Source organism: Hevea brasiliensis, chromosome 9 (assembly GCF_030052815.1).
Source record: "Hevea brasiliensis isolate MT/VB/25A 57/8 chromosome 9, ASM3005281v1, whole genome shotgun sequence".
In the NCBI taxonomy this organism is placed as follows: domain Eukaryota; kingdom Viridiplantae; phylum Streptophyta; class Magnoliopsida; order Malpighiales; family Euphorbiaceae; genus Hevea; species Hevea brasiliensis.
The window spans coordinates 137,209-154,179 of record NC_079501.1 but is presented as its reverse complement, the minus strand read 5'-3'; the positions used below and the strand labels follow the sequence as shown (position 1 = coordinate 154,179).

The window sequence follows — 16,971 nt, the reverse complement described above, 5'->3', positions numbered from 1 at the left end:
TACTCCATTCCTGCATCCTCTCAGAGGGCATGCAGAATGTAACCGGTAACTCTTACTTGATATGAACTTGCCTAACTCCGCCTCAAAAGCTAGCTCAGTGGAGGTTTGCAAACCCATATATATAACACCCAAAACCTCTCTGCATAATCGACGTAGGACGCATCATTCCCAATCCCTTTAGACTGAATGTCCTCGTGAAGTAACCGGAGTCATGACTCATTCACCCCAACCTATCCCGAAGAAGAACGTCAGGAATCTTGACCCACGCTGACCCATGCAGAGTGAGGCTCTAATGGCTAACTCCGCCTCAAATATTAGCAAACTCATATATATAACACTAAAGACTTCCTTGAGCCGTGGGAAGCATCGTTACCTTTCTAAATTTCTCCCCGAAAAAATCAAATTAGAGATTTATTCCTTTATTTTACTTGTCTGGTTTGTTGCAGCCATCTCTCTCGTTCCCTCGTCCAATTTCAATTCCTTTAATTTAAACCCAATAAAAAACAGAGCAAATAAAAAAAATTTCAAACAAGAAAATGAAAAAGAAGAGCAAACAAAGAACACATTAAGCGAATAAATCCACAGCTTATCTATTGCCACCATTCAAGTATCAAAAAAAAAAAAATCTCTTCAGAGTCGGCTGTTGTAACTAGGATAAACTCTGGGCGAAGAGTGTATGTTCGATCCAGAGCATTAGGCAGTCCCACTGTCCCAGCGTCTACAAGGCAAGGTGAGCTGCCTTCTGCCCTGATATCATCATGGCTCCAAATGTAGGTCCTTGCATCACCAATGCACGCCAATTCAGTAGTCCTAATCACTGTCAAAGCATTCATTTTAACCAACGTCACCATCAGAGGGAAGTGAAGGTTACCATTCTTGGAAGGCCATCAATCTCTGCAACTTCCATGCTAGTAACAAGCAAGCCCTAATGCTTCGTCTACAAAATCCGCAGCTCGCTTTACGGCTTGAAAATCCAGAGGAGGCGGTTCTCTACGGAAGCGAATAGAGAGCTTGATTTTGGTCGCGCAGAGGTCTCCTTGGCTCTAGAATTGGCAAGAGGCGACTCTGGTGGAGAGGACGAGCCACATGCGTACTGCGGTGGTGGTCTACAAGCGATGTGGTTTAGGGATTACTGCCAGTTTAAACGACCTAACATTTTTCCACTCTAGATTCATTTCATCCTCTTGCAAAATGCTTTTGAGATTGCAATGATGGCTTTTTTTTTTTCTTTAAGCTATATTTTATTATTATGTAATTTAAAATTTTATTTTTAAATAATAATTAAAATTAACGTGATTGGTAATTAAGAAAAAAAAAAGATTAATGTGAATGAATCATTTTCTTATAAAATTAATTTACAACAGAGAATATTAAATTTTAGTTATAATATGTGTATATATTATATTTTAAATATATTATATATAATTATTTAAATATAAAATATATTAATTATTTAATTTAAATTAAGAAATTATTTTATTAATAAAATAAAATCTCATAATCTTAATTGTTTCTGATTTAAAGTAAAATTTAAAGCATTTTTGTCATTTTTACTGTAATTAAATATGATTAACTTATTTAATTATATAAATATAGAGACTAAGACATTAGGTTCATCAAATTAAAAGGATAATATCATAAATTATCCTTTATTTACTGATTTATCATGCATTTATCCTTGAGTATAAAGTTCATACTGAATTAGCTAAATTCATAAATAATTCCTTCATTCTATATAATTCAGTTATTTGTGTTTTATAAAAACATAATTTATAGTAATCCACACATAGCACCGATAAATTGACTAGTTTATTAATAACCTCAGTACCCTGCAAAACAAATTCAATTGTTTGTAGGTATAACCAGTTAAATGATAATTGTGACCCTGGATGAAATGACCAAGAGATAATGCACAACACTTTCCTTAACAAAAATTCAGTCTTGCCTTGGCTAGTGGCTACGTTGGCAACAGCGGAAGACCAACGCATTGCACCAAGCATCAGCTTGTGAACAGAATGCATCATTCACAGCTACAATGAGAACCCCTTGGTCAAAAATCGATCATAAGCAAGAGAACCGTAACGACAGAGAAATCACTCATTCCCACTTTGCAAAAGGAAATGTGGTTCATTTTGCACAAGCAATTAATGAATCAATTTCACATGGAAATACGCAGCTTATATCATTTATGAGGATAACTTCAACAGAGTTTTATCATCAACACATTAGGGGGAATAAAAGAAAAAACACTGTAGCCCAACACACTTGTTGCATCAAGTTCTGCATACCAATGACTAAAGACATGGTTTCTCTAAACAGAAATTTTCTATTTTGTTATAAATTGATTACACTTTTGAAGGACAGATAAAAATGGCAACAGTGGAAGCTGGGAGACAAACCACTGCTTGTGAATTGATCAGTCAATGCCCAAGCTGGAATAGGGTTCAAAGGCACCCTGACAATGAGAAAAAAGAATCCACAATGAAACTATTCTAATGCCATCAATTCCAAAGTGAGAAAAATCTATGTACAAGAACCAGGACAATTAGGATCGTTGCGCACCAGCCATGATTGACAAATGTATTAACTTTGAGGCTTTTCTGTAGAAAAAATTAGATCAATAAAATAAAAGGCCTTTTTTGAAATAAAATTCCTGGCAACTTGACTAATGTTTCAGTTCAAATTTCTTGAGTGTGATTTAGGGCATAATATGCTTCCATGATCTCATTCTTCCTCGTGTATGCATTGCTAAGGGAAAGGAAAAAGGGGAGGAAACCACAACACATCAATGTTCTTGTGTGCAAAAATAAATAAATTAATTTTATTCTTGTAATTTGGATATTTGGTTCAACGTCATTAAGTTGAATACCATATTACTCCAATTCTATTGAAAGATGCTACTCACAGAGCAGTCATCATGAACACGCCATACGGTCTCGCCCAGGAGGTTTGCTACTGACAAGATGGTGAGCTGAGGAAAATAGTTCTGCTCCAACACTGGTATTGTGTTGGTTATGATCACCTCTTGAAAAAGACCACTTGATAATCTCTCTATAGCAGGAGGACTGCAAATTCAAACACAAAGTAGTAGTGAAATTCATTTAAACAACAATCAGATGCATGGATGGTCTTGCTTTAAATGTTGTTCAAGATAAAACAGGGACAGTATCAGTGTTCAGCCAAAAGATTATTTTTAAGTACTTCAGCTACAATTAGTGATGGTATACTGATGGTCACAGTCAAACTTCCGATCTACGTAACTTTGACTTAGTTTGGAAGTTGAGTGAAGTGAAACCGCACAAAGATAGCAGACTGATTTTGCCTACCAATGTTAGCCTGTTAGGATCCAACTCATCATATGAATTCCAAACCATCAATGGGTCTAAATACTGATTTCTTAACCTATCTCCAAAAGTGTTTGAACCTATACATAGATATAAAAGGTAAAACATCTGTTGTTGCTTGCTCCAGTTGACAGTTAACACACTCCACTGTAGATCTGCACCAGCCTGATCTAACCCGGGACCAGAACCAGAGAGGAGTTCCATGGGTCCTAACCACAACCAGGCCTGTCCGGTTCAAACTGGCATTTTTCTTTATAAAAAGAAAAAAATAAATAATTAATTTCAACCATTAAATTGTCTCAAACTGGAGATCTAAAAGGGACCCTGCAGTCCAGTCCTAAGCCCTCGATTCCATGGACCAGAACCAAATGTTCTGGCCCGGAACCAGATGGTGGCCAGGGCTACTCCACCAGACCTTCTGATACCAAATTTTCACAAAATAAAATGGACTGTTATTCCAAAGGGATCCAGATACCTGAAAACAGCATGTGTACTGCATGCATAGACCTCTCTTGCTCCCTCTTGATGCAATAAAGCTGCACCTTTAGTAATAGTCCCTGTAACAAACCAAGTAACCAAGGATAGAGTGTTAAATGGTTGCAATGGCAAAGATAAGTAACAATACTTGCGGAATCACAATTATCAAAACCTGACCAAATTAGAGGTCAGATAAGTTAAACCGTGAATCAGAGTATCAGACTTTTTTTATCTTACTGCATGAGAACAAAACAGGTGAAAAGGGATCAAAACACAGTAAAACTAAAAGCTTTTCCAATAACCAAAAAAAAAACAAAGCCTACTTATTTTCCTCTTTTTTCTCTCAATTGTCTTTCCACTTTCCTGTCCCTACACAAGATCCTCTATAAATAGGGTGTCAGAGGAACCCTGCCAGGACGCACCCCAAAGGCCCACTGACACCATTTTCCCTCTACTTAGGTCCTTCAACTAAGTAAGATGAGATAGTGGGACCTCCCTTTTTGTGGGCCAAAAATCGAACAAAAGAAGTTCACAGGCTAAGTCTTGAACCTTGACTTATGACCGACTTCACTCACATAAATGAAAAATGCCACTAAGGTGATGGAGATTTTATTATCATAAAATATTCATATGACACTATCTATATATATTTGTTCAATTTACAATAAATAAAGTAATATAAAAATATATGCATATTTTTTTATGTTTTTTACAAATATTATTTTTATATTTGAAATTAGAAGTCGTCAAGACAACAAAATAAAATTGGTAAAAAATCATATTCAATGAGCACATTAATATATTTTTTCGTCCAACAGCAGTTCAATCTGTTTATCAATGGTCAAATCAATGAAACATGCATTTTCCTTCAGCAAAAAGTAGCAACTTAAATTTTGAGCAAAGCTCACCAGCTGTGTCAATCATGTCATCCACCATGACTGCAACCTTTCCCTTCACATCCCCTATCAAATTCATCACCTGTAAGATGCCATTTAAGTTTCAACAAAACAATAACACATTACAACCTGAAACTTCAATGCATATAACTCAACTCAAGTAAGTTACTAGTTAGTGAGATAGTAATGTCAATTTATACAAGAAGAAGAAGAAGGAGAAGAAGACAATGCTCCTCTCTTTCTTACATGCACATGTGGGCACAAGCACATTTGTGTAGTTATTAGGAGTGATAAGTATGACAAATAAGATTTTTCTATACAAAAATATTTATCAATGCATCACTGAAAATTAAGCATCCAAAAACAGAGCATCAGACTATGAGTAGATTCTACCTCCGCAACATTGTGCCCATGACGCCTTTTATCCACAATGGCTAGAGGTGCATCTGATAATTTCTTGGCAAAAGAACGTGCTCTCGCTACGCCACCAACATCAGGGGAGACCACCACCAAGTCATCAGAACAAATAGTCTTGCTTGCAAGGTAATCAAGTATCACAGGCTGGTGGTGCACAAAGAAATAAATATTGGTTGTTTCACCAGTGCATAAAGATGTGTAATCTTATGCTCCACATGGCCACATTAGCAACAGAAGCTTCTATTTAAGGTCGATAGATAGATACAAAACATCAGCCTATCATTAATCTATTTTAAACTCCATTTGGGTCTTAGCGTAAGCCGCCATAACTTTATGTCACACTCCAACAACAGTACCTTTGAAAAATGTGGTACTCACAGATACAATGGTTCATTACCTGACCATAGACATGATCCACGGGAATATCAAAATACCCCATTGACTGCCCAGAATGAAGATCACAAGCAAGAACACGGTTTGCACCTGCTTCTGTAATCAAATTTGCTACAAGTTTGGCAGCAATGGATTCACGCCCTTGAGTCTGAAACACCAAAAGATCAAATGATGACAAAAGGTGTGGAACAACAATTATTAGATACATGAATCCAAGAAAGGAGTGGTTCCAGGTTTGAATGTTCTAAGTTACGAGTGTATCTTGGCTAATTTTGCAAATACTAAGATTATTATAGTGTACCTTCCTATCAGCTCTGGCATACCCAAAATATGGAATCACTGCAGTAATATTTTTGGCGGAAGCTCTCCGACAAGCATCAATCATTATCAAAAGCTCCATAAGATTCTCATTTGCAGGAGGACATGTCGGTTGCACAAGGAAAACATCACATCCTCTGACACTTTCTTGCAATTGGACATAAATCTCACCATCAGCAAAACGCTTTATTTTAATCTTTCCAAGCTCCAAACCCATGTAGCATGCGATTTCCTAAAGGATAAACAATAATAAATCCAAAAATGCATAGTATAAGGTATTAATTTGGGTAACAATTGTATTTCAGATAAACCTAAACAAACAAGCGAATAAACAAAAGCAGTCAATAGAATATAAAAAAATTACAAATGAGTCTATTGACTGATTGTAGTTGAGATAAATTTTTGTGGGAGGGGGATTGTTGATTTTGTTTATCCAACAAAATTTTGAACCAAATTTATGTCATAGGCGCAGTGGATAGGCCCTAAGGGTACAGTTGAATTTATCTAGACCAAATGATAAAAAAAGGAATAAATGAGCACCAGTCGGAACCTTAGAAGCATTGAAACTACAAAAAATTCTAATACTGTATTTATATCATGCAACAGGTGAACATATTGTCAGCTAATACACGCCAATATTAAAAAACCATCAAATAAGCTATCTGAAAAATTGAAAAAGCTAAAATTTTAGGGGGAACAATCAGTTTGGACGTTTTTGGATACATGATTTCAGATTCAAAACGCTACACCATCCTATTCCGGTTTGGAATATTGTGCTGAAATTTATATATATAAATATAAATAGTTGGCATCATATGAGAAAACGTAAAGAACGGTTTTTTTTTTCCCTCATTATTGCATTTCCTTCCTAAATCATAATAAATTCAAAATTTGTTAGAATGCATTTTGAGAAACAAAAATTAACCAAATGAATGGTTTTCTATTGAGCGATGAATGTGGGGCAGAGACATAAAAGACGTAGAGCATTGATTGAGGTTAGGAAGGAAAGAGATGTACCTGAGAGAGTGCAGGATTGGCAGTGCCGGAGAAAATGCGGAGCCTGGTGTCATGTCTGTTAGTAATACTGTTATCCAAGTGGGCTGTAGAAGCTAAAAAACTTGGGAATGATTGTTCGCTAGGACTAAGGAGCGGGATGCAAGGCTTGCCGTTGTCAAACTTGAGCGGCTCCACCAGATTACACCTCTACGACAGACAGAAGTGTATAGTATCAATTCATATACATAGATACATACATGAGAATAAAAGAAATTGAAAAAAGAATGGAAAATTAATCAATTCGAAATCGCAAGTGGAATGAAAAAAAAAATCGAGAAATAAAGAAGGGAAGGTCAAAAGGTGAGAAAGCAAAAAGAAAAGAGGCACTTACGACGCCTTGTCGGAGAGGGAAGCGAGGCTCTTTGGAGAAGAAACTTGAGCGAAGAAAAGAAGGGAGTGAAGAAGTGGATGCTGTGGAGAAGTGAAGCAGAGATGCCATCATTATTAATAATAAGTAGCGAGGGAGAGAGATAATTGATCAGATATAAAAAGTTTAGGGTTTCAGATGCTTCTCATATTACTTTCCGAGTTAGAGAAGAGAGGAGCAGCTCCCGCTAGTAACTGGGTCGTTGCTAGTCTCACTGTTCAGTAATCGATAATCATCCGCGTTTCCTGTTGACTAGCAAGGATAAATGGATAATTTCCGCCCCTGTAATTACCCGAACTTTTATATTTAAGGGAAATTATTAAATATATATAAAAATATCATTCACTCAGTAAAATTAAACTGAGGTAAAAATATTTCACTGTAGAGGTTGCACACGTATCCTTCGTTTAAAGTCCTATTCTAATTATACCGTATCATGGGGTTGGTGCAATGATTAATAATTTAAGGTTAAGGCTGGCAATTTGGTAGTTGCTATTAAAGTTAGAGTTTAGCATTAGAGGTTAGAGGTTTAGTGGGTTAAGATTTCGTGACTAATGGTTTAAGATTTAAGGATTAAGTGTTAAGGTTTAGTGATTAATGGTTTAAGGGTTAGGTTTTAAGTGGTTTAAGGTTTAAGGGTTAATAGCATATGGTTGCTATTAGTGTCCGCAATTTAGCCGTTAGCAATTTAAGGGTTAGGGTTAGGTGGTTTAAGATCTAGGGGATTGCAGTTTAGGGCTTGGGGTGAGGTGGTTTAGGGGTTAGTGATGAGCAATTTAAAAGTTTGGTACCAAAGGTTAGGTGATACAAGCTCTCTTGATAACTTTCAAAGGAACAATCACTCTTGTGGTGGCAGCTATCGGACCGTCCCTCCAATCAAGCCTTAAGTGATCTTTCACTCTTTTCCAACCCTCAACATCCAATGTGAAGAGAATCAGAAAATAAATGCAAGATGGTGTTATCTAAGAACAATTCTTTCAAGAATAAATACCCTTGAATTTCAATTAAAACTTACAAGAGAATAAACCTTGTCAGAGTTGTAAATAAATTTCATATAAGAACAAAGCTCCTTAGAGCATTTCAGCCATGGAAGGCTCTCTTTACCTCTCACTTACAATTTGAATTTTGAAGCCAAAAAATGAAACAAACACAACTATATCTGCTGGGGTGGGTATTTAACCAAGCTTCTCTAATGGCCAAAGGACAATTACAAGCTTGGTTAATACCCTACACTCTCCCTAAAATATGTATAAAATTCAAACATAAATAGAATATTCTGATTTAGCAAGAGACAACTAAAAGATAAGCTGAAAAGAAATGCTTTATCTTGAAGCTGAAAGTAGAAACTTTACTTTTTCTATAAATGGTTGAAGCATGGCTGAAACTCTTGGAAAAAGTTATTGCTTCCAATCTTTGCAAAATGGACAAAAGCATCTTCAAAAGGTTGATGGAGTTGGGCTGCCAATTGTGCCACCACTTAGGCACTCCACCTAGACGCCACGTAGAATGCCAACTAGGATGGAATTGCTGACGTGGTTGCCATATGTATGCCACTTTGGACAGATGCCACTTGGCCTTTTAGCTCCTCAAATATGCTAAGGAATGTGCAGCAAGGTTGGCTTTCCTCCTCTAAGTCTAGACCAAATGCTTGCAAGAGGTTGGACTTGGTGATGTGCTCATGTACCAAGCCTTAAAGCTTCTTATCCATTGCTTTAGTTATTGGACCTTGATGTGTCATAATGACCGAATCCTCATCATCCTCTCCCTCTTCAAAAGAATTTAATGTTGAATTTTCATCATCTGCATAATAAGGAGAAAGATCAGTGACATTAATGTATCATTTACACTGTACTCACCGGGTAGATCAATGCAGTATGCATTGTCATTTATCTTCTCAAGAACCTCAAATGGTCCCTCTCCTCTTAGTTGAAGCTTTGATTTCCGCTTGGAGGGAAACCATTCTTTCTTCAAGTGCACCCATACCAAATCACCCAGTTGGAACTCAATATGTTTTTGGCCTTTGTTGACTTGGTTGGCTCTCTTTGCATTGATCCTCTCCATGTTTTGTTTGGCCCTTTGATGCATGGATTTTACAAGTTTGTCCTTCTTCTTTCTATCTACACTTGACAACTCATTAGCAGGCAATGGAAGTAAATCAAGTGGAGTGAGAGAATTAAAACCATAAACCAACTCAAATGAGAATAATCAGTAGAAGAATGTAATCACCTATCATATGCAAATTCTACAAATGGTATGCAATCTTCCCAAGCGTTAAGATTTTGTTTGATCATGCCCCTCAACATAGTTCCTAAGGTCCTATTGACCACCTCAGTTTGGCCATTTGGTTGTGGATGGCAAGTAGTGGAAAAACACAACTTAGTGCCCAACTTGGCCCAAAGTACCTTCCAAAAAATGACTAAAAAATTTAGCGTCCCTATTACTAACAATTGTCTTAGGAATGCCATGCAATCTTACTACTTCATTGAAAAATAAACTTATAATGAAAAATGCATCATCAGTTTTGTGACAAGGAATAAAATGAGCCATCTTGAAGAATCGATTAACCACCACAAAAATGCAATCATGCCCTATTTTAGTCCTAGATAGCCCCAACACAAAATCCATAGATAAATCTACCCAAGGCTCACTAGGCACACTCAAGGGCATGTATAACCCATACGGTATCAGTTTGCATTTTTCTTGCATGCACACAACACATTTGGCACACATTTTGTAACTCCTTCACATTTAGATAGTCCGTACATTCTGCTGTTTCGACGACTAACGTCTGTTCGGACAGTTAGGATGTCTGGAACTACACTCAAACTAGAGTGAAGATGCATAAATTGATTGAATAAAGACTAAAAAAATCAAGGAAAAATAAATGAAGTAAATTGCAAATGAGTTAAACGAGCCGGGCACATAGTGATGGATGACCTTGCTAGAAAGTGACTGCGAAGATAATTGTCGACCCCAGACCTGCGAGGAACACTGTGAAATAATTTTTAGGACTTCAGTGAATAGTTATTGAGGTTTAAAAGACATTAAAAATTTCAAACAAAATTTAGGAAAATTTTATTAATCGGTACAGAAAAAAAAATAACGCGATAAGTACAATAAGGGGCATTTTGGTCATTTCAACCTCAGAGTTGAATTTTGACCTAAGTGTCAATTAAAATGAGAGAGATTAAAAGACATTAAAATAAATTAAAGTTATGGATTATGTTATGGAAAAACAAATGAAATGAGAAAGAAAAAGAAAAGAAATAAAAAATGTGAATTCAATTATGATGTCATAAGTACATAATTAAAAAATTTGACTAATAAGAATTTGACAACCAATTAGAAGAGATAAGAAAGAAGATTAAAAGAGATAAAATTTGACCAAAAGTGGTCATCTTCATCCTTTCCCACTCCATGGCCGAACTCTTCTCCATAGTTCTCTCTCTCCATTTCTTCTCTCAAGCTCAAATTTTCCTAAGCTTTCCCACCTCAAAACCCTTACCTTCACTAAAATTAATTCACACACCAAGAGAAAGATTTTGGTTATCAAAAAGTGAAGAAATTCCAAAGTTTAGACAAGTCAAGAATTGAACTACAAGAGGTTAGTGCTAATCCTTTTTCTTTTCTTTAATTAAATATTGAATTAGAGTTGATAGAAGTAGAAATTGCATAAAATAAAAAGGAAACTCTTACCATTGAATACCCGAAAATTTGGCAGCCTTAGGAGATGTAGAGATTTGATGAAATTATGAACATAATTGCAATTAGTGGTGTTAATTAATAAGTAGAGATGATACATATATTGAATTGTAAGTGATATGCTTGAAATTGTAACTTTGAGTTAAGGGTTTTGACCTAATTTTGGTACTTTTGCATTATGGCTTGAAATTGAGCATGTTGAGATGAATTGTTGATCATTTGAAGTGCTATGAAGGTGAAATGAAGTTTGGGAGTTGGAAGAATTTGAAATTGGGAGTGCAATTTCTCTTGCAGGAAATTCAGACCTATGAGTCCAGTAAGGTTTTTGAACCATAAATAGAGTTGTGTTGCTCTAATTGGTATGAGGCCAATTGGATATGAAACGAGGGTCATAATGCCTCATTTTTCATGAAGAAACTATGCCCAAAAACTGTCCCTAACCTGGCTTAAAATTGACTTGAATCCGGTAACCCTAATCTAGACCTGGAAAAATGACCAAATGAACAATAAATGTTCAAATGGCCATAACTCACACTAGGAAGGTCAGAATGACCTGATTCTTGAACCATTGGAAAGGGTAAACATAGGAGCACACTTTTCATGAAGAACATAGAGCCCAGATCTGCCTTTAACCAAGTTAAATTATTAGCACAAGTTAGATCAACAAAACTGTTCAGAACCAATCTGCCCAGAATTTGTTTGAGATAGGCTTACCCGACTAGTTTTGGCAAAAAGGCCATAACTTGATCTAAAAAATTGAAAAAGCAATGAAACCAGTGCCAAAAGTTTTATAAGACATAGATCTACAATATTGATGTTTTGACCAGAAATCAGAACCCAAGGGAACTAAGTCAAATTGTTAGAACAATTTAGTACACCAAATCCTGGAATTTGCCTCAACTACCACTTGACCCCAGAACAGAATTTATATTATAATTTTCACTAGGAAATCCCAAATGGGATGAGCCAAACTGTTCTGGAAACCTAAGAGATAGGGCTTCAACTTTGATTTAGAAACTTTTCTCAGAATTTGTCACGACCCAACCTATGGGCCGGATCGGCACTAGGACCTGGGCTGGCATAAAGCCCCCGAAGCCCGTCGTAAGCCTTATTGTTTTCAAATCCATAACCAGGCTCACAATTTAGGCCCAATATACATATAAAATAATTTAAATCAAGCTGTTGTAATTTCATTTCGGGCCAACTTAACCCAGTAATTATCAGAAACTGAAATTAGGGGAGCCCAGCTCAACCCTGTTATATCATTTACAAACTATTTAAAACTCATAAAAATTTTTCATTTATTAATACAAAAACTTAAATTCACGCAGTTCCTGACAGGATTAATACTACTACTAGTACATGCGGAGTCCTAAATTACAAATTTGGAGAATAATAATATAATTAAGTAATCTTTTCATAATCTGAGAGGAAAGGGACAGGTTATTCTGAAAAATGTCTCCTCCTGTAGCCTGAAAAAATATGGTGAACAGGAGTGAGCGTTCGACTCAGAGAGTAAAATATCAATTTTAACCATAATCTCTATAACTATCTAATCTAATGCACCCTGTAAAGTGAAATGCAACATCAGCAATATTTTCACATCATAACAGCAAAAAGGTAATTTGGAGCACTCACACACCCAGTAATATCAATCATAATATATGGGAGCTAATCCCCTATACAGCTCTCTTAAATCCAACCTGTGCCAGCGAAGAACTCAAGTAGGAATTTCGCTTAATAAACCAAATCGGGGTCCCAGCGAAGAACTCAAGCCGTGTCTACCCCGAAGGACCGGGTCCTAGCGAAGATCTCAAGCCGTGTCTACCCATCCTATCCATAGCCAACATCACATCACACGCATGCCAACGCATGCACACTGCTCCAAATTACCACAACAACATCCATAGCACTTTAACAGTTATGAATGCAACATAAATCGTGCCTAGAGTTTAACTACATAGATATATGCATATAAGTGATGCGTGGGCATGCTTGAACATATAATAATATCGAAATTACAATTAAAATTAATATTTTACTCATAGTACACCGATAACTATTGTGGCTGCTGGATGCAGAAAAAATAGCTGATCTCGATCACCTAATAATTAAATTATAAATTTATTAATACTAAGTTAGAATAAAAATCTAAAGAGGCAATAGACAGCCTAATTTATGCCGGAAATTCGGCAGAGTTTCCTTGTACGTGGGACCTACCCAACCTGCAAAAGGCTCAAATAACACTTCTAAATTTAACTCATATCTCATTATCATCATATGGCCCCTCCTGGGCTCTCCAAACCAAGCAATACTCAAACCTTAAAAATTACGTTTTAGTCCCTATAATTGACATTTTGTAAAAATATACTCAAACAAGCTCTAAAAATTCTAAAATTTTGCCCCGCGGTCCTTAATAATGTTATAAGGCTATTGCTAAAATGAATTGTAATTTTCTAATCACCCATGAATATTTTATTCAAGAATATTACTCAATTTCATAAGTTTCTAATAGCTAACATATTCTTAATTCAACCCCATTCAATATCCATATATTTAAATCTCCATCCTCAAGCTTCAACCAATCATATAAAATTTAAATATCTTAATTTTAAATAATCTTATATGCCCACATGCTAAAAATCTAACTAAAATCCATCTATATTTTTCAAAAATATTCTACAATCACTCAAAAATTCAACGAACACCATAGAATATCTCCAAATAATTTTACTTTCATCATATATTTTTCTTCGAATTTTTCTCCAATTTTTCCTGTTTACGAAACACTGTATTTATGCTCCACAGACAGAGAAATAATGAAAATAGTCTTACCCGAAGTTTATCTGTGTCTCAAAAATTCCAAAAATTTATGAGGAAGCCTATGAAAGTTGAATAATCTCCATAGCCCACCGGAGCCACCGCCAGAACCACCGCGCACGGTGGCCGGCCTCCGGTTGCCAGCGACATTTGCCGGATCTGATCATACCATCATGTTCCTCTCCTCTTCCTCAGTCCATAGGTGGTCTCGAATCGTCGATCCAACAGTCGGATCGTCCTAGATCTGACGAAAAAGCTTGAAAAACCCGAAACTTCTCTCCTCCATGTCTCACTCATCCGACCTCCATTTGCTGCAAAATTGGTATCAAAAGAAAGCTCTCGGAACAAGCTTTCCAACGCCACCTGAATCGCCTCGATCGGACGTCAGATGAAGCCGGAATCGCACCGGAAAGCCGCTGCCCACTGTGCGCGCGCTTTCTCTCTCTTCTTCCTCTCTTGCCACCATTTCTGGTGGTTCTGGCCGTCGTTGGAGGGTTGTCGGCCGAGTGGGGAGCCACTTGGGAAGTCGCCGGCTGGTCACCGAAGAAAGAAAGAAGAAGAAGAGAGGGGAGGAGAGGAGAGAAGAGAAAATGTGGGGGGGGGGGTCCTCCTCCCGATTTTTTTGAACTTTTTTTTTTAAAAAAAAGCTGGCAGTGACAGTGGAAATCCACTGTCACACGCCAAAGTCTCATCTTTTTTTTTTTTTTTTTCTGGTTGTTACATTCTTCCCCCCTTAAGAAAAATTCGTCCTCGAATTTTCGAATAAACAAAGAAATAAGGAAAAGAAGATTATTAGAACAAGTGCAATCATTACTCCTCCAGCTATGCAGAGATTGGTAAAACATTTATTCTTCAACATTCTACCGCTCTCTGATTCTACCATAGTGTCCTATTTGTCATCATATCTTTCTAGAGGGCTTTTATCTTGTAACTATTCATTGACCATTTTTCTGACATTTCAAGCATGCGCTATACCTCACTGTTCTTGACTTGATGTCTCATAACTTTAATCAACTTTGGCGCTTACCTCACTTTTATTACGTCCTAACGTGTCTCTTGGTGACTTCAGTCTTCATTCCTTTATTTCGATAATCTCTGTTTCCCCAAAACACGACTTATGTTCCTTATCTTAGAGCATCCTATAAGTAGCTTTCCTGCAGCACCTATCATATACATCTCATTCGAAACATTTACTTATCCTTTGACCTTAACGGTTAGTACCAATGCACCTTCTCACTTTCATGATACTCCAAATTTTCAATCTATTTGTGTCATTACTAAAGTACTTAGACTAACCTCTATCCATCTTATGTAACTAGTCAGGTAGAGTCTCCTCTAAGGGCCAAGTGTATCATTTATCAACATTGGAAAGTAAACTGGGTCTCTCCTTCTAGGTAACAAAAGTGTTTATATTCCCTGACAACTCAATCCAATGCGACTTTATCAATTCTCACTCCTTCTCTGGAATGGAAATATCTAGACTTCTTCCTATAGCTTCTTAGTATGTGGCCTACTTCTGACACATTAGCACTCAGATCGAGGCTCTACTACTCCTTTAATCTATCATCTTATAATAACTTATTTTAAACATCTCTTAGTGTGTTCCTAGCATACCTATTCCTCCTTATCCTCATCATTATAACTAGCTCTACCGAGCTTTCTTCCTATCCTTTGGATCTTATCCACTTCCTTTTCCTATTTCTGCTATTGTTGATATCTTTTCAACCTGCTGCACTTATTCCTAAATCTTAATCCTATTTCACCCTTACACCTTTTTCTTCAAGAATGTCCATCCCATCATCAACTTTAACTTTCATTTTATTTCTTAGTCTTATCTTGATTACTAGTTCTATTACTTCGGGAATTCTAACCTTACGATTTACTCCTACCAGCACATTCTTCACCTTTTGTAACACTTATAATTAACCATAGAAAATTCTTTTTGTATCCCATTTTTCCAACTTAACTATCAGAACATTATCATTCCCTACCAGCCTTAGTAGGAAATTGCTCATCCTGGATGGATACGAGCCCCAGAAGCTATAAGTTCCATCTGAACTAACACAGTTATGGAAAATGTGTGCCATGCCTTAATTCTAAACAAGATACTTCACATGTTCATTCTCCTTAATATAATCACATATACTGCCCATAGCTTTCCAAACTTCAGTCTCAACTTTTCCCATTAGCGACAATGCTATTCACTGTAACTCATTAGCAATTAGCACTTCCTCCAGCTTATAGTTCAAAAGGGTTGTAAGCCCTAGTAACTAGCTCGATTTAACTCCTGTTATTACTCTGATCGTCCTTTCATACTTAACACTAAGTATGCACTTACTGTCATTCTCATATCAGGAAATTGTGTATGGATTGGTGCCTACCAAACTCTTAAATAACTAGATCTCCTTGACTCAGTTTTTGTTCCTTATATAACCCTCTAGAACCAATAGCACAAACTAAACTTGAAAAGAAAGAAAAATATCCTCTTATATTCAACTACGCCCGATTATCCATATAATAACGTTTAACCTATGTTTCTTAGTCTTTCTCTTCAAATTTTATCATCTCCTAGCACAATTGTGCTCTACCCATAAGGCATCATCTGCATTAACCCTTTACTGTACCATTGTCCTTCCTGACATAATATTTTATAATTTATTAACTTTACTTATACTCGACCTATGATTCATATCTATCATCATTTATATTGTGCCCTTAACTTTTATTGATTCCTGAAAGATTTTTCTCACTAATAAATTCTTCCAACACTAATTCCACCCTTATCTATGGTCATTAATTTGATCCTTGAACTTTCTAGTGATTTATAACCACCCAGACTTGTCACTTTTCGTTCTACCCCTACTATTGTCCTGTCGTTATTTCTTTACTACAAAGTGATTCTGTTGATTACACTAAAAATGTTTGCCTGACATTCATAATGAACCTCTAACTACCTTCTCACTATCTCAAAAGTCTAACCTAAAGCCTATGTGTCATTATCTATAATTTTTTCCACTCATCATACCTATTTGATCCCTTAGACTGACTTTTATTCAACTTACTGCTTACTAACTTTTCTTTCTCTACCTAATTAGGTAGTCCACAATACCATCGCACACCTTCTAGCATTTACTCATTATTATTGTATTCCATACCTCCATCACTATTTTCACTAATGTGG

General features: G+C 36.4%; 1 protein-coding gene across 2 annotated transcripts; it reads right to left on the bottom strand.

Moving 5' to 3' along the window:
- Nucleotides 1-2,156: 2,156 nt before the first annotated feature.
- LOC110638330 (ribose-phosphate pyrophosphokinase 1) lies at nucleotides 2,157-7,504 on the bottom strand. Of its 2 annotated transcripts, XM_021788852.2 has the most exons (10): nucleotides 7,233-7,504; nucleotides 6,863-7,048; nucleotides 5,829-6,077; nucleotides 5,532-5,675; nucleotides 5,111-5,278; nucleotides 4,730-4,799; nucleotides 3,820-3,901; nucleotides 2,906-3,065; nucleotides 2,563-2,600; nucleotides 2,157-2,455 (listed from the first exon to the last, which is right to left on the bottom strand). In XM_021788852.2, the coding sequence occupies exons 1-10, from the start codon at nucleotides 7,341-7,343 to the stop codon at nucleotides 2,335-2,337; spliced, it is 1,329 nt and encodes a 442-aa protein (XP_021644544.2). In that variant the 5' UTR covers nucleotides 7,344-7,504; the 3' UTR covers nucleotides 2,157-2,334. The 2 variants fall into 2 exon arrangements, with proteins under 2 accessions (XP_021644544.2, XP_021644545.2); XM_021788853.2 differs by lacking the exon at nucleotides 2,563-2,600 and having other exon boundaries at nucleotides 7,233-7,502.
- Nucleotides 7,505-16,971: the final 9,467 nt, after the last annotated feature.